This window comes from Tauraco erythrolophus, chromosome 5, assembly GCF_009769465.1.
Source record: "Tauraco erythrolophus isolate bTauEry1 chromosome 5, bTauEry1.pri, whole genome shotgun sequence".
Lineage (NCBI taxonomy): Eukaryota > Metazoa > Chordata > Aves > Musophagiformes > Musophagidae > Tauraco > Tauraco erythrolophus.
Window position 1 is genome coordinate 72,964,622 of NC_141469.1, and position 13,594 is coordinate 72,978,215.

General features: G+C 42.8%; 1 protein-coding gene across 1 annotated transcript in view; it reads left to right on the plus strand.

The window, feature by feature from the left end:
• The window catches only part of MMRN1 (multimerin 1), a 50,574-nt gene that overhangs the window by 15,356 nt on the left and 21,624 nt on the right, over positions 1-13,594 (plus strand). Inside the window, exons 2-3 of the mRNA XM_086612233.1 lie at positions 3,586-3,705; positions 10,248-10,354. Coding sequence (XP_086468359.1) covers positions 3,586-3,705; positions 10,248-10,354 — 227 coding nt within the window. The remainder of the gene's footprint in view (positions 1-3,585; positions 3,706-10,247; positions 10,355-13,594) is intronic.

Here is a 13,594-nt window from a genome sequence, read left to right on the forward strand (position 1 = left end):
CTGACAGAACGACTACAACCAGAAGCAAAGGTTAGCAGCAGAACATGACCCAGGGAAATGGATGTTAAGTTCTTATACACAAATATTGGTACGGAAGTACTTGCAAGTCCACCAGCCCTACAACTTAAGCAATGTTTTGTCACTAACTTGCTAAATTAAAAATAAAATATGTTTCAGTATGGACAAGGGAGTAAGGTATGACCCTGGGAAAGGCTGTATTATTTAAAGGAGGGGAAAATAAATCACTACTAGACCAAACAGACATTTGTTCCACTGGCAGAAATGCAATAATACTTTTTTCAGGGTGCTTTCCAATCTGTAGCTGAGGGAATTCCTGAGACAGAGGTTACAGCTACAACTTTGTATTTAAAAAAAAAAACAAACCAACAACACCCTAATGGCATGTCATTTCATGAAATCATTTAACTGCTTTTAAAAATCTATTTTGGCTTCCTAAACTTCCAAATCTGGCACAATCTATGTTTGTAGCAACACCACCCCAACTCTTTTTTTTTTTTCTTTACATTTAAACCTATTTGGTTTTGATGCCTCTGTCATAAAACGAACTGAATAATGAACACCATGACTTCCCATCCCTCCTGCTCCTCATCTTCTATTTGTATCTTTCTTGTTACCTCTCTTTAGGATGCGGGAACAAACCTGAATTCTGTATTCAAACTGTGGAATAACCAGAAACTCATATACAGCAGCAAGGATTTGATGTACTGAAACAGCGCTGATTTCTGTTTGTTCTCTAGTCTGTTCCTAATAATTTCATCTATTTGATTCACTAGTTTAGTTAATGCAAAATACTAAATTTGCGTATTCAAAGATTTAATCACAATGACTCCAAGATCTTTTTCTTGATGATAGTTAATTTAGGTAGTCATACTGTCTGTATAAAGCTGTCTATTTGTGCCTGACTCTGCATTATGAGAACCTTTTCTGACACTTAATTAGTTGGAAATTCAGTATCATGAGATTTCCACAATTCTTCAAGATCAGCTTTAGGTTTATTACACAAAATGATTTTGTGTAGCTCTGTATAACTGTCATCTCCCTATTCACCTACTTTTCCCCTCATTAATAAATATCATGTCTATTACAGATTCACATGGGATTCTGCTGATAAACTGTTCCTTGAGAAAGCTAACTAGTCTTTCACCTCTCTGATTTAATGCCTTATTAATCTATAACAGGATCTATCCTCCTACTATGTGACAGATTGCTTTTTTGTCCCCTGTAATAGCTTTTGGTGAGTGACCTTGCCAAAAGCCTCTGAAAATCACTCCTTTATCTTCCTGTTTCTGATTCAAAGAATGCCAAGAGATTTCTGAGGCATAATTTCCCCGTACAAATCTGTCCCAAGCCATTATTCAGTTTATCATTTCTGCTTAAGTCTGTTCTCTACTGTAGCTTCTACCAAGCTGCCTGGTTTCAAAGTCCTATTTAACAGTTTGCAGTTTCTTGCAACCTCCCTAAAATCCTTTTCAAAAAAAAAAAAACAAACCTGGCCTTGCATTTGCCAGCTCCTATGTCCTGTGCTGCAGTGATCAAGAATTTGATCATTTCAAGTGTGATTTCCTTCTCTGGATGGGTAGCCAGTGGCACAGGCAAGTGTGGAGCTGTGGCACATTATGGCTGTGCGTGGCCTTGACCTCAAAGTGCGCTGCAAAATATAGTCTACATGTGCTCACACGATGGCTCGAGAAAGGGAGGAAGAGTGTAAATAAATGCCCATCTATAAAAGGGAAGTTATGAGTTGTTAAAATCCTTACTAAACAATGCTTTGAATTCTGGATAAGCAGTTTCTATAATCTGAAATGTAGGTGTATCTTCAGACCTGTCATTACTGCAGTCTAGAAATCTTTGCACTTGGTGCTCCACAAACATTTACAAAGAAAAATTTAGATTTGCAATATAAATATCTCTAGAGGTGGAGAAATTATTGGCTGTTTTCTTTGTTGTTAATGAGTAGCTGAAGCACAAAGACTAGGTAATTGCCCAAGACTACACTGGCAGTCTGAGAAACCAAACTTTCATAACTTAGTCCTATCCCTAAATTATGGGTTTAACTTTCCCCTTTAAGTATCATATATCCTCATATTCCAATATGCATCCATGTATCATCAATGTTATTCCAATTTACAAAAAAGGCATGAGGAAAGACTCAGGGAACCTGTTAGTCTAATCCCAGTTCCTGGAAAAATTATGGTGAAAATTATACTAAGTACTGTTGAAATGGATTTAAAGAATAATGCAATCATTGGGCACAGTCAACATGGGTTCACAAAAGGAAGTGCTTTTTAATTTTATACCCGTCTATGATAAGGTCACCCACCTAGTGTGTGAAGGAAAAGTGGTAAATGTAGTTTTTCTGGATTTTAGTAAAGCTTTTGATACTCTCCCTCACAGCATCCTTCTGGACAAGTTGCCCAGCTGTGGGATGTGCAGGTTCATGGTGCGCTGGGTGAAGAACTGGCTGAAGGGCAGAACTCGAAGGGTTGTAGTGAATGGGGCTACATCTGGCTGGTGGCTGGCCAGTGGCAGTGTTTCTCAGGGTTCAATTCTAGGGCCAGTACTGTTCAATATATTTATCAATGATCTAGGCGCAGGAGTTGAATGCACCATTGGCAAGTTTGCTGATGTTACCAAGCTGGGAGGTGCTGTTAACTCGCTGGAGGGCCAAAAGACCTTGCAGAGGGATCTAGATAGATTGGGGAATTGGGCTATGATTAATGGGATGAAATTTAACAAGTTTAAATGTCAGATTCTACACTTAGAAGTGAGTAAAGCCAGGCACAAGTATAAATTGGGAGAGGAGTAGATAGAGAGCAGCCCTGCAGAGAGGAATCTGAGGGTGCTGGTCAACAGCAGGCTCAATATGAGTCAGTGGTGTGCCCTGGCAGCCAAGAGGAAAAACTAAATCCTGGTGTGCATCAAACACAGTAAAATCAGCCAGTCAAAAGAGGTGATTATCCCTCTGTATTTAGCATTGATGTGGCCTCACCTTGAATACTGTGTGCAGTTCTGGCCCCTACAATTTAAGAAAGGTGTGAAGGTCCTTGAATGCATCCAGAGGAGGGCAACAAAGCTGGTGAAAGGGCTGGAAGGCATGTCCCTTGAGGAGTGGCTAAGGACTCTGGGTTGGTCTAGTTTGGAGAAAAGGAGGCTGAGGAGTGACCTTGTTGCTCTCCACAGCTTCCTCAGGAGGTGAGGTGGAAAGGGAGGTGCAGATTTCTTCTCTCTGGTGTCCAGTGACAGAGTGTGTGGGCATGGTTCAAAGCTGTGCCAGGGGAGGTTTAGGCTGGATGTTAAGGAGCATTTCTTTACTGAGAAGGTGGTCAAACACTGACACAGGCTTCCTAGAGAGGTGATTGATGCCCCAAGCCTGTCAGTGTTTAAGAGACATTTGGACAATGCCCTTAACAACATGGTTAACTTGATCAGCCCTGAAGTGTTCTGGCAGTGGGACTGGATGATCGTTGTAGGTCCCTTCCAGCTGAAATAGTCTATTCTGTTCTATACATATTACGGAAAACGTTATTTGTAATTTTAATTATATTTACCTTCTGTCTCTTACAGGAACTGGTGTGCTTATATCCATACCAGACTCTTACCTACAGTGGTAGTGGACAACCTGGAAACCTTCTCTTCAGGCAGAGCAAAGCCTTGTACTTGGCATATTGGATCCTGTGCTCAGAGGTGTGTAGAACTAGGACGAAAGAGTACTTGCAGCATTATTAATACAACCATGATTTTAAAAATTAAAATGAAAACAGGAGGGAGCAGACTAGATGTTTCCAGGTCTCATCTTCACATGTCTCTATAGGAAGCATAAAAGCTCATGACTGGAAAGTGTCCTCGAGCTCCACAACATAGACTTGGCATGCCTTCCCTCTGGCACCCTCTAGTCTGTTCAAAGTCTTCAGATAAACCCACTCGCTGCACAGAAAGGTGCACATGTACAAAGCTTTAAAGCACACGTGGGAAAGAAAATCCTTTCCGTGCAGTTTTCCAAGCTTGTGTTTTGTTGGAGCAAAAGACTTCCCCTAAGAGGCATAAATATTTTTGTTATTATCTCTCTGCTGCTGTATCAGGTTTGCTTGGCAAGATTTTGGTAGCAGTGGGGCTACAAGGGTGGCTTCTGTGAGAAAGCTGCAGGAAGCTTCTCTTGCGTTTGACAGAGCTAATGCCAGCTGGCTCCAAGATGGACCCACCGCTGGCCAAGGCTGAGCCCATCAGTGATGGTGGTAGCACCTCTGGGATAACATAGTTAAGAAGGGGAAAAAAATGTTGTGCGACAGCAACAGCAGTGAGGGCAGTGAGAACATGTGAGAGAAACAATTCTGCAAAACACCAAGGTCAGTGAAGAAGGAGGGGGAGGAGGTGCTCCAGGTACCAGAACAGAGATTCCCCTGCAGCCCAAGGTGAAAACCATAGTAAGGCACGCTGTCCCCCATGGAGGACCCCATGCCAGAGCAGGTGCCTGTGCCCAAAGAAGGCTGTGGCCCCATCAGAAGCCCATGCTGGAGCGGGCTCCTGGCAGGACCTGTGCACCCATGGAGAGAGGAGCCCATGCTGAAGCAGGTTTGCTGGCAGGACTTGTGACCCTGTGGGAGACCCACGCTGGAGCAGTCTGTTCCTGAAGGACTGCACCCCATGGAAGGGACCCACAATGGAGCAGGTTGTGAAGAACTATGGCCTATGGGAAGGACTCACATTGGAGAAGTTCATGGAGGACTGTCTCCCATGGGAGGGATCCCAGGCTGGAGCAGGGGAAGAGTGTGAGGAGTCCTTCCACTGAGGCAGAAGGAGCGGCAGAGACAAAGTGTGATAAATTGATCGCAACCCTCATTCTCTGTCCCCCTGTGCTGTGCAGGGGGAGGAGGCAGAGAAAATTGGGAGTGAAATTGAGCCTGGGAAGAAGGGAGGGGTGGGAGGAAGGTGTTTTTAAGATTTGGGGTTTTTTTCTCATTGCCCTACTCTGATTTGATTGGTAATAAATTAAACTAGTTTCCCCAAGTTAAATCTGTTTTTCCCAGGACAGTAATTGGTGAGTGATCTCTCCCTGTCCTTATCTTGACCCATGAGCCTTTCGTTGCTGAGGAGGGGAGTGATAGAGCAACTTTGGTGGGCATCTGGTGGCCAGCCAGGGTCAATCCACCACAGCTGAGTGTTTATTTCTGGCACAGCTTTGGTCAGTCAGTGAACCTAGAAAAGTAATTGGCCTGGATATGACTTGTGAATAATGACCCTGTTAAACATATTCAGATTATCCTTTGTGGTTTGAGTGCCTTATTGTATTCTCTAAACATTAGATTTCAATAGTAAATTAAACTGGGGTTTAATGCATCGGCCTGCAAAATGGCAAACTGCAACAGAGGTCGTAACATATTTTTCCCTTGAAAAATTTCAAAAGCATCTTACAAGTCGGGTTGACTGTTCTGAGAATTGTCCTCTAGGTGGTATGGCAGAACATGCTTAAAGCTTTGAGATGAAGCAAGGAATAGAGCATCCTTAGGACTTGATGACTCTGAAATAGTCAATGGTTTTGCAAAACTGTGGAAAGGACTCTGTGTTTGAAATATTGCCTTTTTTCCCCCCCTAATTCAATCCAGAAGATTGACAATAACTCTGATTTCTCTTTTTGTAGGAAAATTAGCTCCTTGTGCTGCTCCTGTAAATAAGTCTCTACTATGTACAGTTCTGGGGTTTGTCTATGTGGAGAGTTATTTTTGAAATAGCTGTTCCTAATTAACTCTGTTCATGGACACTTCATTTTTATGAGTGCTTTCAGGAATGGATTATGCTAATGCACAATAAGGTAGTTTTATGATAAAATAAGAACATCCATACAGCAAAAGAACTGAGCAGTCTCTTGACTTCCGTTCACCTTAATCTTTATTGAGTTATTGCTGCTGAAAAAGCCATTTCTGAGAGGCAAAGCTGGTTGGGGACACATGCAAAGCTCCTGTCAGCTCTTAGGAATTTAATACATATAATATTACAACCCTTATGAAGGGGTGACAAGATTAACTACAGTGTAAAACAAGGTAGCATTTTTTAATTTATCGGGAGAATATCTTTTGGTCTGACAGTCTTCAAATTTGTTTCCCCTTCTGGAATGATTTACACAGTGATTGTGTGTCCAAAAGAGTTCCGTAACCATTTTATCATTGTATTTTCTGAGATTTGAGGTGTACGTTATGGTAGTGTTTAGCAAGTAGCAGAACCATGTGATATTCCTTTTGTTCAAACTTTGTATTTAACATACTAAAAGAGGCAAGTAGAGTCGCTGTAGCTAGTTTCTTCTGTATGCCCCACTGCAGCGTGTTCATTCTAAACTGACTTCTTTTAGCTTTCTTAGCGTCACAGAGAAGTGATGAGGTAGCCAGGACATGTAGCATATGTTGGAATACAGAAATAAAATTGCTGCTGCCTCTGCAGTTACGTACTTGAACAGCAGTAACTGAGGCATCCCAGTTACAAAGCCATACCCTCCTTTCATTGGCTTGCAGAGTGTAAATTTTTAGACTTTATTGGATTAATGTTTGTATAATCTTGTTTGAAATAATCAGAACGGAAGACTTCCAATGTGCACTAAATGTGAACTAATGCAGCATAAATTAATTGTGAATGTTTTTTTCACTAATTTCAAGGAAAATAGTATTTCCAATTATATTTTTGGCTCACTCTGTCCAGTTTAGTAGATATTAATTGTAATTTCTTCCATAGAAGTTAGCAGTATTTTGTTGCTCACCAGCCTGGGCTGCAGCACCAAGGACGCTGTTGCATCTTCCACAGCCAGGAGGAAATGGCCTGCCTCTTGTAGGCAGGGTCGGTACCTTGAGTTGATTAGTAATTAGTTCATTATCTCAACTCAGTCCAGCTGGGTAATAATGATTGGTTGCCATAATTCCCCCTTTTTGTTTTACCATTTTTTGTTTTCACAAAGGCTTTAAAGTGAGCAGAGACCCGGCCCATTCATCCAACTCCAGCACGCTTCCCTCCCACAAATACCACGTTGGGGCTTGTGGCTTTACCTTCTTCTCTGAAGGACTCTCGCTCGGGCTCCCGCTCTTTTGGCTCGGGCGCTCAGCTCAGGCTCTCAGCTCCAGCGAGGGAGTCGGGGCTTCCCAGGGTCTCATGGATGTATCACGTCAGGGTCACCAGTTGTTGCTCACCAGCCTGGGCTGCAGCACCAAGGACGCTGTTGCATCTTCCACAGCCAGGAGGAAATGGCCTGCCTCTTGTAGGCAGGGTCGGTACCTTGAGTTGATTAGTAATTAGTTCATTATCTCAACTCAGTCCAGCTGCGTAATAATGATTGGTTGCCATAGTATTTGACTTCTGAATAAGATTTTCAGGGAAGAAGCCTGAAAGCACTAAATAGACATTAGATTCCTTCAAAATCCATGCAGATAATCTGAAGGCTGAAATATTTAACACTGTGATTGCTATTGAAACACCCAACCCTAGTCAGGTGTCACTTTCAGTTTCGAGCAGCTAATGAAAGGGTCATGGAATGGTTTGGATTGAAGAGGACCTTAAATACCATCTAGTTCCAACCTCCCTCCCATGGGCAGGGGCATCTTCCACTACATCAGATTGCACAAAGCCTCATCCAACCTGGCTTTGAACACTTCCAGGGGTGAGGCATCCAAAAATTTTTCTTGTCTGAAAGGGTTGTCAGCCACTGGAATAGGCTGCCCAGGGAGGTGGTTGAGTCCCCATCCCTGGACGTGTTTAAGAAAAAGGTGGATGAACTGCTTAGGGACATGGTTTAATGAGGGATTAGGGACGGTTGGACTGGATGATCTCTAAGGTCTTTTCCAACCTAGAAATTCTATGATTCTATGACTTCTCTGGGCAACCTCTTCCAGTGCCTAAGAGTGAAGAATTTCTTCCTTAGATGTAATTAAAATGTATCCTCTTTCAGTTTAAAGCCATTGCCCCTTGTCCTATCACTACACACGCTTGTAAAAAGTCCCTCTTCAGCTTTCTTGTAGGCCCTCTTTATGTACTGGAAGGCTGCTATCAGGTGTCCCCAGAGCCTTTTCTTCTCCAGGCTGAATGCACAACCCCAACTCTCTCAGCCTGTCTTCATACAACAGGTGTTCCAGCCCTCGGATCATTTTTGTGGCCCTCCTCTGGACTTGCTCCAACAGCTCCATGTCCTTCTTATGTTGGGGGCCCCAGATCTGAAGGCAATACTCCAGGAGGGGTCTCATGAGAGCAAAGTAGAGGGGCAGAATCACCTCACCTGGGAACTGCTAGCCATGCTTCTTTTGATGCAGCCTAGGATATGGTTGGCTTTCTGGACTTCAAGTGCATATTGCTGGTTTATGTTGAGCTTCTTATAAACCAACACCCCAAAGTCTTTTTCCTCAGGGCTGCTCTCAATCCGTTCTCCACCTGGCCTGTACTTGTGCTTGGGATTGCCCTGACCCCTGTGCAGGACCTTGCACTTGGCCTTGTTGAACTTCATGAGGTTCTCACAGGTCCACCTCTTAAACCTGTCAAGGACCCTGTGGATGGCATCCCTTCCCTTGAGTGTATTGACCACACTACGCAACTTGGTGTTGTCAGCAAACTTGCTCAGAGTGCACTCAATCCCACTATACATGTCACCAACAAAGATGTTAAATAGCACTGGTCCCAGTACTGACGCCTGAGGAATGCCACTTGTCACTGGCCTCCACTTGGACATTGAACCGTTGACCACAACTCTTTGAGTGCGACCATCCAGCCAATTCCTTATCCACCGAGTGGTCCATCCATCAAAACCATGTCTTTCCAGTTTAGAGACAAGGATGTCGTGTGGGACAGTATCAAATGCTTTGGATAAGTCCAGGCAGATGATGTCAGTTGCTCTTCCCTTATCCACCAATGCTGTAGCCTCATCATAGAAGGCCACCAAATTAGTCAGGCAGGATTTGCCCTTAGTGAAGTCATGTTGGCTGTCACCAGTCACCTTCTGATTTCCCACGTGCCTTAGCATAGTCGCCAGGAGGATCTGCTCCATGATCTTGCCAGGCACGGAGGTGAGACAGACTGGCCTGTAGTTCCCTGGGTCTTCTTTTTTTTTTTCCTTTTTAGAAGTAGGGGCTACATTTCCTCTTTTCCAGTCATTGGGAACTTCACCAGACTGCCACAACTTCTGAGATACGATGGATAGAGGCTTAGCAACTTCATTTGCCAGTTGCCTCAGGACCTGCGGATGCATCTCATCTCATCAGGTCCCATGGACTTGTGTACCTTCAGGTTCTTTAGATTGTCTCGAACCTAATCTTCTCCTACAGTGGGCAGTTCTTCATTCTCCCAGTCCCTGCCTTTGCCTTCTGTGACTTGGGCTGTGCAGCTGGAGCACTTGCCGGTGAAGACCGAGGCAAAGAAGTCATTGAGTACCTCAGCCTTCTCCATATCCTGGGTAACCAGGTCTCCTGTTTCCTTCTGGACAGGGCCTACATTTTCTCTAGTCCTCCTTTTATCACTGACATATCTATAGAAGCTTTTCTTGTTGCCCTCGATGTCCCTGGCCAGATTTAATTCTATCAGGGCTTTAGCCTTCCTAACATGGTCCCTGGTTGGTTGCTCGGACAATTTCTCTGTATTCTTCCCAGGCTACCTGTCCTTGCTTATACCCTCTATATGCTTCCCTTTTATGCTTGAGTTGGTCTAGGAGCTCCTTGTTCATCCATGCAGGCCTCCTGGTGTTTTTGCCTGACTTCCTCTTTGTTGGGATGCATCACTCCTGAGCTTGGAGAAGGTGATCCTTGAATATTAACCAGCTTTCTTGGGCTCTTCTTCCTTCCAGGGCTTTATCGCTTTGTACCCTACTAAGATCCCTAAGGAGGCTGAAGTCTTCTCTCCTGAAGTCTAGAGTAGTGAGCTTGCTGTCCGCCCTCCTCACCACTTTAAGGATCTTGAATTCCACCATTTCATGGTCACAGTAGCCAAGGCTGCCCTTGAGCTTCGCATTCCCCACCAGGCCTTCCTTGTTGATGAGAACAAGGTCTAACATAGCACATTTCCACATTGGTTCCTCTATGACTTGGAGAAGAAAGTTATCATCAACACATTCTAGGAACCTCCTGGATTGCTTATGCCCTGTTGTGCTGATATCAACATAACAGATATTGGGGATACATTTGACATGTAAGATTACAAAATGTACTTATATGGGTATCCTATAACTCCTGTTTGGTCATCTGAAATAGATTTAAAATGGTCTTGTTGTGCAGGTCCCAGACATCAACACACCAAGCCTACAGAATCAAACATAAAATTGTAACATCGCTGGAGTGGAAGTGCTGTCCTGGGTACAGTGGGCAAAACTGCCAACCCAAAGGTGAGTAGAGTTGTAAGGATTTGAAGCTGTTCACTTCAACAAAAGAAAGCAATGCAATCTGATTTGTGAGCAAATGGCTCTGCTGAAAATCAATACAGTTCTTCCTGTTAATTTAAAACCACGAAAAACGCACAGTAGACTAAAATGTTTTGGGATGTTGACTCTTCCCTGCACATGAATTTCCAGAGCAGCTCAGCAGAACATCCTTTCCTTTCTTCCACTCTACATAAAACTCAAAATCTTCTGTATTTGCTAAAATACAGAGTTTACTTTCCATGCATCTCTGCTTTAGACCTGTTAGTTATTTGAGTGTTTCAATGCTGGGGATATTAAATCCAGGTCCTGTATTGAACACTTGCTGTAAAATTAATCTACAGCACTGTGACTCGTTGGGCTTTCAGTTTCAGGCTCTTAGAATGTTCTAGACTCAATAAAATAATGTATCATCAACTTTATGTCCTGCAGAATTGAGTAGGACTTTTGTTGTTCATTTCAACAGTGACCGAATTTTACTAGGTATTACACATGATCCCTGTATAATTGTGCCCTTTTTTGACAGAATAGAGTATTTTACCTCTGCCCTGGTGATCAAACATATGGCAATGTGCTGTAGTTTAACATCTGTATAATGGGTATTTCTTTGCTGCTGGCCTTAAACAAGTTGCCCTTGAAAAATAGGATATGGCATCAGCATACATATTTTAAATGAATGAATATTACAAGAAAGGCCATTAGATGTGGTAGGGAATTCAATCAGCAGTGGTAAAGTAGAGGCTGTGATTAAAAATTAATGTAGAGGAATGAAGAGAAATCACTGTTGTTCACATCCAGAAGGGAAATTTTGATGCTGAAGAGCCAGAACCTCAGCAGGCACAGAATTCTCTTCTGTGCAGCTGAGCGTGGAGTCAGATATTAACACAGGACACAGTCAGTCAGTGAGGCTGTCCAGTGAGCATGGATAAGATGTTTTAAACCTTTGCTTTTTAAAAATGCAAACATTAGCAGAAATAGATTAAAAAATACTTATTGAAGGGGGAGGCTACAGCTGACAAAATTGAAATGGCATCAAAACAACAGGGAAGCACTGACCAGGAAAAAAAGCTGTATAGCTCAATTTGTAGTGGCATCTGTGCAAAAATAAGACTAAAGGAAAATGTTGTCAAGTGTTACAGGAGCGGATTTGAAATTATGTCTCCTGGGTTCTCTTTTCAAACCTCTTCTGGCTTGCTGAATAACTTGGGAAAGCCACTTATAATCTGCATACCCAAGATTACCCATCTAGAAAATTGAGTTGACACTTATCTCACAGGGGCACTGGGATATTTAATTAATTAATGCTTGTAGGAGTGCTTAAAGAGATTGGGATGAAAGATGTTATGTCAGAAAGGCTCTTCTTCCCTGCTTCTGGAATCCTGCCTCCCAGGAGGAGCAGACCACCAGCACAAGCCTTGCCTGTATTATTCAATTCCCATGAAGGGACGTCAGCTAATGAACGTGAACAGTTGGGAGCCTGCTAGCCTTGTCTTCAGGCACTCCATTTCTACAACGGCGGAGGAAAAGACGTTTTAAGCTCTGGCTGGGGCTCTCCAGAGTCGCTGAACCCTCCACTTGGCCTCTCTGCGCTTGATCTGCTCAACAACCGAACTGTTATGGAAGGGTTTCTGTGCCAAGGGAACTGGGATATTCTGACAATATGTTTTAGATCCTGTGAAGGCACTGTTAGTGTGATGTGGGTTGCTTGTAGCAAGTGCTAATTCAAAACGCCTTCTGGTTTAGCTTCTCTCTCAAACCAAGTGAAACCATACATAACAATTTCAGTCTGATCGTCTAGGCAGGAGGAAGCACTTGTCACTGACTCATAGTTACTACTAGACATCTGTAAACCATATTTGGTAGCCCTGTTGTAACTGCTTGGTTACAGATGCTTCTCAAGGTCATGTAGTAGCGATGACACAGAAGAGCCTCTGGGAAGAGACATGTCCAGATCACTGTTTCTAACCATACCTCCCATGTGGCAACACATGACCAAATTGTATAAGGCACGGATCTTAGTCCAGCATGGACAATATAATTTTACAAGAAACTTTTTAAGAAGGGAAAAATGTGGACATCGTTTCTTACAAGTCTCATGAAACAGTGCAATATGGACAATTTAAATAATCATGTTTTATTTTCATTTGGGAATATCAAAGGTTTAATTAGGAGCAAAACTGCTAAAATGTAAGGGCTTGTAAGTTCTGAGTTGCAAAGTTAATGACGTGTTATTTTTACTAAACATGGCTTTCTTGCAACTTTTCATCCTTAAGCTGGAGAAGATAATGTGCGTGTCTGAGGGGAAGAAATCCCAGTTTGCTCATGCACATATGGTCCCTGAACACTACATTATGGTCACAAATTATTTCAAAACCCAGAAGATGCATCTCCAAATGTATAGATCATGCTGTGTTCAAATTCAGCTTTGCTGTGGAGTGAGGCTGAGGTGACTTAATGTACACGAATTCATTTCCATCTGCCCTGGCTGTGGTTTAGAGCAAACAGCTGGTTCTCAGGGTTGCTGACAATGCCATAGCCATTGTTAACCCTGAATTCCTTCACATAGTAGCGATGTCATTTCTCCAGCAGATGGCTGTAAAATGTTCCAAACAGAAGTGAGTGCTAATCCTCTGCCTGAGGTGAGGTGCAGACACAAAAGGCAGCAATCCACCTTGAAACGTAGGGAATGGGAGGAAACTACCAGACTCCCCACAGGGATTCCCCTTCAGCCACTCCTGCTTAATCAAAAATATATTGAGAGAAAAAGATCCAATTTCCATATTTTTAATATTCCCTGAAATCATTTTGCATGCTATGTTTAAAAATACATGGGACAATAAATTATATATCTAGGCCAATATATTCAATGATGGGAGCATAATGTTAAATTCCTGTGTGCGTTACCTGATATTCAGAAGTGCTGAGGACTCTGAAGCTCCTTGAGGAACTGGAAGAACTCATTGCTCAGCATTTTGAATTGCTGCTTTTTTTTGTTGGTGTTGCCTTATTGTTGTAAATGGCACCTGTAAGGTGAGTTTAGCAGTCTGATTTTTATTTTATATTTTATCTTTTTAGCTTTAACTGAGAATAGCATATCTGATTTTTAGAAGGTCTCAAACGTGAGTCATTTGATGGCTATTTCTACCCTGAAGAGTACATGTATTAGAGTTTCAGTCTGGTGCTCCCATCACATCTGCTGCTATTCAG